Here is a 10180-nt window from a genome sequence, read left to right on the forward strand (position 1 = left end):
CTCCATAAGATTCCCGAAGTTAAAATCATAGAATGGTTAGAGTTGGAAGGGACCTTAAAAATCATCGAGTTCCAACCCCCCTGCCATGGGCAGGGACACCTCCACTAGAGCAGGTTGCTCAAAGCCCCATCCAGCCTGGCCTTGAACACTTCCAGGGATGGGGCATCCACAACTTCCCTGGACAACCTGTTCCAGTGCCTCACCACCCTCACAGGAAAGAATTTCCTCCTAATATCTAATCTAAATCTCCCCTCTTCCAATTTCAAACCATTACCCCTTGTCCTGTCACTACACTTCCTGACAAAGAGTCCCTCTCCGGCTCTCCTGTAGGCTCCCTTCAGACACTGGAAGGCTGCTATGAGGTCTCCCCGGAGCCTTCTCTTCTCCAGGCTGAACAACCCCAGCTCTCTCAGCCTGTCCTCATAGGGGAGGTGCTCCATCCCTCTGATCATCTTCCTGGCCCTCCGCTGGACCCGTTCCAACAGGTCCATGTCCTTCCTGTGTTGAGGACTCCAAAGCTGGACACAGTGCTCCAGGTGGGGTCTCACCAGAGCAGAGTAGAGGGGTAGAATCACCTCCCACGACCTGCTGGCCACGCTTCTCTTGATGCAGCCCAGGATGGGGTTGTCTTTCTGGGCTGCCAGTGCGCACTGCCGGCTCACGTTGAGCTTCTCAACTGAGTTTTCTCAGTTGTTTACATGCGAGACCTTGAAGTAACTCTGTTATCATCATATTCTTCACAAAAACGCTACCTACTGTCATGCTTGTCATAAGGTAGCTAAGAAGGTAATGTCCAAGATCCAGATCTTCACTGCAAAAGTCATATAGCAAAGACATCACCACAGAGATAAATACAATCTATTGTGTATTCTCACCATAATCACACAACAAAGTCACTGTGCATGCTGATTCTCATCATATGTTGTTTTTACTGTAGATCCACCTTTCTCACTGGTGTACTCTTAACAATTCCATACTGTTTTTATAGTAGCTACAACAAACACAGACAGATGTCCCAAAAACCCCAAAATATTTAACCCAGTATTGGCAACTTAAAAAGAGAGGCACCTGCTCTGCTCAAAGGAATGATTGGTTAAAGACCATCCCTAAGAAATTCAGGTCTGCAAGGACTTTTTCCTGAGATGAGCATGGGATAATACACCTTTTGCCTTGGAGTACTCACTTGACCCGACAACAACTACAGGGAAGGTAGACTCTACATGAAGATGTATTACTTTAATGTAACAACTTCTGCATCCATAGATATGCGGGGTTTTGGTTTTTAATTACAGTACCCACTCTCCCATGGAAAGCCAGAGGATAAAGCACTGGAGAAATCCCAGACATTTATTGAACATTTAAAAGCAAGAAGACAACTGTCTTGAACAGGTCCTTAGTGAACGGGCAGGAAGCTATCTACATATTACCTACGGCATACACTCTTTCCTGTACGGCTGTGCCCCACAGCATATTCCCCAGGACATCTCCTCTTTTGAGTACCCAACAGATGCAGTTTCCTCAGACACAAAAGACGGTGAGAGTTTCCAGAAACCTCCTTGTGGTGGGTTGACCCTGGCTGGCTGCCAGGTGCCACTCTATGGATCCCCCTCCTCAGCTGGACAGGGGAGAGAAAATATGACGAAAGGCTTGTGGATAAGGACAGGGAGATCACTCACCATTACAGACAAAACAGACTCAGATTGGGGAAATTAATTTAATATATTGCCAATCAAAATCAGAGTAGGATAATGAGAAATAAAAACAAATCTTAAAACACCTTTCCCCCAAACCATCCATTCCTCTCCAGCTCAGCTTAACTCCCGATTTTCTCTACCTCCTCCCCTCCAGCAGCGCAGGAGGATGGGGAAAAGGGAAAGGGATATATTGCGGTCAGTTTATCACACGTTTTCTCTTCCACTCCTTCCTCCTCACGCTCTTCCCTTGCTTCAGCATGGGGTCCCTCCCACGGGAGAGTGTCTTCCAAAGAACTTTTCCAAAGGGGGTGAGTTCTTCCCACAGGCTGCAGTTCTTCACGAACTGCTCCAGTGTGGGTCCTTTCCACGGAAAGACCAGGCATTCAGGAACAGACTGCTCCAGCGTGGGTCCCCAATGGGATCGTAAGTCCTGCCAGCAAACCTGCTCAAATGTGGGCTCTTCTCCATGGGGCCACAGGTCCTAGCATGGGGCTTCACACAGGGTGACAGGCTCCAGCATTGGGTCCTCCAAGGGCTGCAGGAGTGTATCTGTTCCATGGGTTGCAGGGGGACAGCCTGCCTCACCATGGTCTTCACCACAGGCTGCAGGGGAATCTCTGCTCCAGCACATGGAGTACCTCCTCCCCTTCCTTCACTGACCTTGGTGTCTGCAGGGCTGTTTCTCTCACATATTGTCACTCTTCTCTTCCAGCTGCTGTTGTGCACTATTTTTCACTATTTCTTAAATATGTTATCACAGCGGTGGTACCAACGTCGCTGATGGGTTCAACTTTGGGCAGCGGAGGGTCTGTCTCGGAGCCAGCTGGAACTGGCTCTATCAGACGTGGGCGAAGCTTCTGGCATCTTCTTAGAGAAGACACCCCTGTATCACCCTCGCTACCAAAACCTTGCCACACAAACCCAATACTCTCCCTTAACTCAAGTTTCTCATTACATTTTCTACAGATTCCTAAAGCCACTTTGTTCCCAAATGACCACTGGCAGCATGACATCAACAGGTTGATTTAATATTAACAATGATAATAGTTTGTTGCTTCTGGCATGGAGGAGAAATCTGACATATATAATGCGTTTAAAAACAAAGGGATCCCTCCCAACATACGTACCTCATTCTGAGCTTGCAAAGTGTCTAGAAAGGGCAAACTCCCAAACCAACATGTGAAAGGGTCCTTCAGAGTACAGTGTACTCACTCACTAGACTGTGCACATCAACACCAGCAACATTAGCATAGAGTTCAGGCACCACTACCTCAGGCACCTGCAGTACCGCATGGTCGTTGCTTGTCTTTATAGCTGTTTGTAGGGACCGGATCAGGTCCGCTGGAGAAGGCCGGTTGGCTGCATTCCACTGCCAGCAGGACTTCATGATATTGTACCTGTAAGATGGAGAAGCAGGGAAGCACTGGGAATGAGAAGCACCAACACAAAGTTGTACTGCAGTCAAGTCATCTCATATTTAGAATGCCTAGAGACCTTCTCTTTTTTGCTTCATACAAAGTTCTTTGAATGGCCCTTTGAAATTTGCAATCACAAAATAACGCGTGGGGACAACGACATGCAGCTGTTTGCCAGGAAGTCAACTGCGAGTATGGCAAAAGGGAAAAAGATTGTTTGGTATTTCGTTTTGAAACAGCATTATGGAAGAAAAAGGTTCTGAATATTAAAAGAAATTATGTTTTCACAAAAGGAAATATAACGCCTTAGATCTTCCCTGTGGATGCTTTGTTCATTTCAGGGAGAATCATGCAACTTAGATGAGAAAGATTATTCCAGAATAGCCCTGCACCTCGCAGGGAAGCAGCGGAGCAACAAAACGCAAGGGCAGACAAGGAAACAGAAACAAGATCAATTTCCAAAAGTGGGAAAGAAAGGTTTTGGCAATCAAGGTTTCATGCAGCAGCATCCAGTAAGCAGATGTGGCAGACGTGTGAGAACAAGTCTCCTCAACTAACAGGTTACTGGTTTGTGTAGTCCAGACTTAGAGATCTTCTGTAAGATCTAGTTTTGTATGTCTCACTTTAACTCTGCAGATCTCAGGTTCAATTGGCTATAAAGCAAGTGGCTTACATGGCTTGCTGGCAGCTTGAGGGCTGCTTCATAATGTTCTGTCTCTGCAGGTATAGTAAGATGTCGGAAGGTGGCACCTCAGGATATGGTGGAGCACCTGGAAGGGCAAAAGCAGAAACAGTAGAAAAACTATAAGGTAATGGTTGCAGATAGCAGCTTCTGTGTAAGAAGGCCCTCCTTCCCTACCAAAATCCATTTTTTCCTTCCACAATTCACACTGAGGCAGAAAGTCTAAAAGGAATTTTCAGGACTTTACAAGTTGGAAAAAACAGGATGCTTATTTAAATGGCCCAACTTTACATTCTAAAATTTGAGATTTTGAATCTTGTTAATTTGCTGCTTCCTTATGTATTTTTTTTTTATTATCATTAAATCTTCTTACCTAGTGTAATCATTTCATACAGTAGAATTCCAAAAGACCATCTGCAAGAAAAGAAACCAAAGCGATGTTGAGTTTCTGTTGTAGCTAGCTAGCTAGCTTCAATACACACAAACAACTAGGTGTGACCTGTAGAAATAAGAAGAGAAGATACGAGCTATAAAGTGCAGCATTATGCTGAGACCAGATATGCCTTACTGGGAACAGAACGTGGCACGATACATAAAGGAGCGAAAGAGATAGACCTGACAGATGAATTTTGAGTCCAAAAATTAAATCATACATGTCTGCCTTGATGGCAGGGGGTTTCTGCAGGAGCCGCTCTGGTGCCTGCCACTTGACTGGCACAATCTGTGTGACTGAGTTGGCACCATATGCGTGAGTTTCATAGGCCAGACCCAAACCACAGAGCTTCGCAGTGAAGTTGTGATGAAGGAGGACGTTCCTGGCAGCAACGTCTCCATGGAACAACTTCTTCTGTTCAAGGTAGGCCTGGAAAGTTGGAAAAGAAAGAGATCGTGATCATTTTAAAAGGAATTTTAATTGATATACATTTTCACTTAGTTTATGCCTGTCTTTCACACTGTGGATGCTCACCCAAATAGCGCTAGCATGTTTTGCTCAGTTTTAACAAAGCACATCCTCAGTGCTTAGGCCAAAAAGGCTTAGGCCAAAAAGACTTAGGCCACCATGCAGACTTGTGTTGCAATCACGCAAGAAGGGAAAAAAAGGCAGTGAATGTGAGCAGACTTACCAGAGCTGCAGCAACCTGCTGTCCAACTTTATATACTTGCCTCTCAGTGAGATCATAAGGGATACCGTCCATTGTCATTACATCCTAGAGACAAAAGAGCAGACCTTGGTTCAAACAAATGCCACAGCTGTAGAGTACTGGGGAACGTTTCCTTCTAATCTAATAAAATGAGTACTATCTAATCGTATGCTCCCCCAGCTAATTTCACAATTGGTCCTAAACTGACTGAAATATAAGAGTATATGGATGGGTGATGACAGATGGATGGCGTGCTGGGTAAGGTAAGCACACTAAGACTAGTGGTGGGTAAACTGAAGGGTGGAGAAGAGATTAATAGGTTAGACAGAAAACGGGCAGAATAACAGTAGAGATTGACAATCCACCCAGATGAATAAAAGATATACTTTAAATTAGACTAATGAGTAGAAAAGCACATTTATAACATATGAATGGTTATCTGGTATGAGACTAACAGTTGATATCTCTTCCTACCCTGACCGTAACAGTGATTTGGATGCCCAGATGAGAGAAAGAGAATAAGGTAAGCACACAGGGCTTTTCCTGTTTTGTTTTCCAGCCCCCAGCTATTTTCAATTTAAGGAACTTCCTGAGATGGTTGTGGTTTCAACATGTTCGGTAACCTTTGAAAGATTATCTTCTGTATTCAGTCCTGTCTTTAACCCATGTAAAGTTTCAGTATCCACAGCAGTTAGTGGCAAGGAATTCCTTTAGTCAAGGTCCTACTTAATGAAGAACAATCTCCATCTGTTTGTCTCTCAATCCTCCTCAGGGTCAGGCCTTGCCTTTACTGGCTGGAATCATCAGCAACCATCATCACCTCACCGTCATCCCATTTCCCAGGTTATTGATACATGCAGTGAAAAGCACCAGGTCCTACATGGGTGACCTCCCTCCGGTGCAACTACCAACCTTTCACCTTTATGCTTTGTTTCCTGTCTTTTAATCAGTCAGTTATCATTTAATGTTCAGTTTTGGGCCCCTCACTGCAAGAAAGACATTGAGATTCTGGAGTGAGTCCAGAGAAGGGCAACGAAGCTGGTGAGGCGTCTGGAGAACAAGTCTTATGAGGAGCGGCTGAAGGAACTGGGGTTGTTCAACCTGGAGAAAAGGAGGCTGAGGGGAGACCTTATTGCTCTCTACAACTACCTGAAAGAGGTTGTAGCGAGGTGGGGGGCGGTCTCTTCTCCAAAGTAACAAGCCATAGGACAAGAAGCAATGGCCTCAAGTTATGCCATTGAGGAAGAAGATTTAGAATGGATATTAGGAAAAACTTCTTCACCGAAAAAGTTATCATCAAGCATTGGAACAGGCTGCCCAGGGAAGTGGTTGAATCACCTGGAGGTATTTAAAAGATGGGCAGACATGGTGCTTAGGGACATGGTTTAGTGTTGGTTTGGCAGTGTTAGGCTAATGGTTGGACTCAAAGATCTTAAAGGTCCCTTCCAACCTAGACGATTCTATGATTCTGTGACCTTCTCCCTGGTGTTGTAACTGCTCTCCTTTCTTAAAAGCATTTGGAGTGAGACTTTTAAAAGTTTTTAGAAATTCAGGTAGCTGTATCAACTCTCACTTTTATTCCAGTGCCTGCTATACCCTTCAAGGAACTCCCATGGTCTGCAAAGTAGGCAGACTTAGCTTTACAAAAGTATGTCAACTTCTTCCAAACTATATCATCTCAATTGAGATATCCACCAATTCTATTCCAGTTTAGACTTGTGTAGAACTTCTTTTGTGGATGAAAATAGTTTAGACTAATATAGAGAGATGCATGAAGAGATGAAAAGAATCATCTATGACTTATGGACTATGACTTCTGGATAGATATGTACCTAAGGGATTTAACAAGATATTCTATCACCACTTCTTTTGACTGACCTTCCGACATGTCCATAGAAATGTCAACAGGTCACCAAGAGACACATCTTCCATGATCATATAAAGTGGGAGCTGGCCTACACAGCATCCAAGCAATTCAACCAGGTTCTCATGATGGCCAAGATTTTGATGGAATTTAATCCTTCCCAGGAAATCCTTTACTTTTTGAGGGCTACTCAGGTCTGAAAGAACAAAACAAAACAAAAACAAAAAAAAAAAAACCAAAGCCAAAACAAAACAAATAAGCGAAAAATCCAATAACAACAACAACAAAAACCCAAACAAAAACAAACCAAAAAAAATCCTCCCCACCAAAAAGCCCAGCCAAAAACCCCCAAATGGAGGCAGCAAAGAACAGGGTGAGTAGCTTAAAATCAACATGAACAGCAACCTTGTAGTCCTACCAAGACACTCCTACCAAAAGACCACTCTGACTAGCTAACTTGATAATGAACACAGCTTGTTCTTGCCCAGAATGACTGCAAAGTTCTGCCAAGCATCATGTCTTTGATACAGAGATCTGTACCAAAGTGGACCCTGGCCACATGCCTTACCTTGTAAAGCTTTCAATACTACAGTCTTAGTCTTCTCGGGGTTCACAGTTTCCAATCGTGCTCTGTAGATGCCCCCATAGCGGCCATGTTTTATCAGCTGCAAGGTGCCTAGTGAGAGTTTCTCTCGCGGTATCTCCAGTTCTTTCAGAGTTAAGGATGCAGAATTTAGCAGGCTCTCCACAGATGTCTCACTCAGCTGGATATAGCATTTCTCTGTTGCGCTGAATTCCTGCTGATTCTTCTCATTCGCTGACAAAAGCAAATACACATGATGCAAAAAAACAGACAGATGAACTCTTGTAGTAGGTGGCAAAGCCCATCCTTCCCTTTTAATTTTTGCTCCATATTGCTATGGAAATCAGGACAAAGTAAGGAACTGTTATTTGATCTTACTTTTCCTGGCCCTTCAAGAGAAGAAGGAATTTATCTCCCACGCTTATTTGATGAAACGGCAGAATGACTCTGGAGATCTCTACTATATTTAACTATGTAAATTTTGCTAGATAAGAAGCATTTGTACTTGATTCCCATGTGCTGAAGCAATGACCATTTTCTTTTATTACCAGCTATCAGTTGCTATGAGTGCGACATACACATGGTATTCCCACAAAGGTCTTAACCTTCGTTCTCAGTTGTTTCCCTTAATATAGGCTGAAGGGGCTTTTTCCTCTACAAAATCAAAATCAGTTCAGAACTGGATTTTCATTTCCACACAGCAATACGCGTTTGTGGTACCAACAAAGGTTTCCCTACTCCCTCACCAGTCCCTGTTCTGTTTCCTGTTATCCCAATGGGTAGTGGGAGACAGCAGCTTGAAATTAAATTTCTTAAACGACAATATAGAAAACGGATTAACTAGATGTGATCTACAGCAAAACGACTGTCATTCACGATTACCACAGTAGCCTCTAGAAGGCTTACAGAAACCCTCTTTGCAGCTGTCAAGCGATGCTATCGCAATAGCATGTTAAACAGCCTACGTGGTATGTTGCTTTAGGTTTTCTCAGATCCAGCTATACTACAGATTCCAGTACTACTACTGCTCGTGGGGTAAATCAGGGTTCTCATTTTTTCTAATGCTTACCGGATTGCTGAATACCGGATTGCTGAATACTCAGGCTCTGCATAAATGCTATTGCCTAACACCTCAAGCAATGGGGATATGGAATTGACTTCTGGCCACTGAAACCAACACTCTTTCCTCTGTTTGAAAGACATTTTTTTACCTTGTTGCCCAGCAGATGATGATGATGATGATTGTTCCTGCTTTGCTCGCAAGCCTCGACAGTGGAGCCAAAGGATCACAGTTAGCACGATGACAAAAAAACCCACAAGGAGAACTGGGACAACAATCACTTCAGTCTGATATTCACGCACAACTGTCAGCAGAAAAAGAAAATGGGAAACCAAGGAGTAAGCAGCACTGCCCGATGCACGTTGGTTCTGTATAACAAAGCAGTAATAACCCATTTCAGTAACTTTCAACCCCAAAAGCTTGTATATCTATCCTTTGCTCCTTGGAATAGCAACTGAACGCCATTAGTGCTGCCACCCTATTTTTCAAAGGTGCTGAGTACCTAAACTCCATGAAACCACTGGGACTCCCACACATAAGGACACTTATTTAGATGCCCTAAAGGCTAGGAATTGTAGCCATGTGTAAGTATCATCCACCAGTGAAACAGAACGGGCCTTGGCAGAGGAATACCAGGGAGATAGAAAGGGCTGATTATTACTATGCCATCACAAATACACGTGCAATTACAGCTTCAGCTCCTTCCAATAAAATTATAGGGAGCATTTTAAAGAAAACAGGGCATGGTCACCTAGTTTGGAATCTGACTGGAAGACATTGCAATTAACAAGGATGTTGCAGGTAACTAACTCTCTTATGTCCCCAGATTTGGAGCTGGTGCTATTTTTGTGTAGGCCAAGAGCACATTTCAGTTCCCAGAGATGACAGAAATTCATGAAACCACAATCTCCCAAGAGTGGTCCTCAGGGAAGCTGCAGGGAATCTTTAAAGACTATATTATGTCTCACTCAAAGTAGAAATACTCTAAAATGGCTAAAATTATGCGAGATTAATCCCACCACAAAGGCTGCAGCCCCTTAGAAGTTTCTCCCCTGAGGCACAATGCAGGGAAAGGTCAGTCAAATCCTTCTGTGTGGGCTGGGATGCAGGTGGAGGGGGGCAAAGGGCTTGGCCCATTTTTTAGTAAAGGTGGACTTCCTGCTCAGCACACGAAAGCTTATTACTTAAAGGAATCTGTGAGTCTTACCACATAGCTTGTCATTGCTGTTGCATTCCAGTAGCATGCGTGTGAATTTTTTTACGTCCCCTGCCATGTTCAGTTACAAGCAAGTGGATCTCCAACCTCTATCTTCTGCACAGACACAAAGAATATTAATGGAAATTTATTAGGAGAAAGGATGATTTATGAAGCAACAAGTGAGCTGAATACGGAGCTTTCTACCATTACGATCAGTGGTTTTGTGAAGAAGCAGCTTTGGGACTTGGAGGCTTAAAGAACAATACACGACATCCAGTATCAGATCCTATGAATGGTAGACTGCATGACCAGAGAGAATTTAAGATTAAGCTTGTTCTACAGCAATTGGGTACCCCTAGGCCTAAAGGCTGGGATATGCACAAAAATACAGTCATTAACTTAATTATATTTAAAGACTAGCTAATACAGCTAATACATTTCTAACTAACGCACTTCTTGGATGCCAGAATGGCTCAGCTTTTTATCTTCTTGTCCATAACAAGTGAACAGATAGCAGCATGCATACAAAATGTCTGTTCTTG

The 10180-nt window shown here is 43.6% G+C and overlaps 1 protein-coding gene across 1 annotated transcript; it reads right to left on the minus strand.

Annotated features, from left to right (window-relative positions):
- Positions 1-1702: 1702 nt before the first annotated feature.
- On the minus strand, positions 1703-9714 carry STYK1 (serine/threonine/tyrosine kinase 1). The gene is made up of 9 exons (XM_074151385.1): positions 9648-9714; positions 8592-8744; positions 7366-7614; positions 6812-6993; positions 4916-4999; positions 4445-4653; positions 4165-4205; positions 3783-3879; positions 1703-3091 (listed from the first exon to the last, which is right to left on the minus strand). The coding sequence occupies exons 1-9, from the start codon at positions 9712-9714 to the stop codon at positions 2887-2889; spliced, it is 1287 nt and encodes a 428-aa protein (XP_074007486.1). The 3' UTR covers positions 1703-2886.
- Between the last annotated feature and the right edge of the window lie 466 nt (positions 9715-10180).

This window comes from Numenius arquata, chromosome 1 (assembly GCF_964106895.1).
Source record: "Numenius arquata chromosome 1, bNumArq3.hap1.1, whole genome shotgun sequence".
Taxonomy (NCBI): Eukaryota; Metazoa; Chordata; class Aves; order Charadriiformes; family Scolopacidae; genus Numenius; species Numenius arquata.

Coding starts and splice junctions, on each gene's coding strand:
- STYK1 (XM_074151385.1), bottom strand. CDS start 9,714: ATGGCAGGGGACGTAAAAAAATTCACACGCATGCTACTGGAATGCAAC. Junction 7,615..8,591: donor ATCATCTGCTGGGCAACAAG/GTAAAAAAATGT, acceptor TGCTTTTGTCAG/CGAATGAGAAGAATCAGCAG. Junction 5,000..6,811: donor TTCTATGGACATGTCGGAAG/GTCAGTCAAAAG, acceptor TTTTGTCTCTAG/GATGTAATGACAATGGACGG.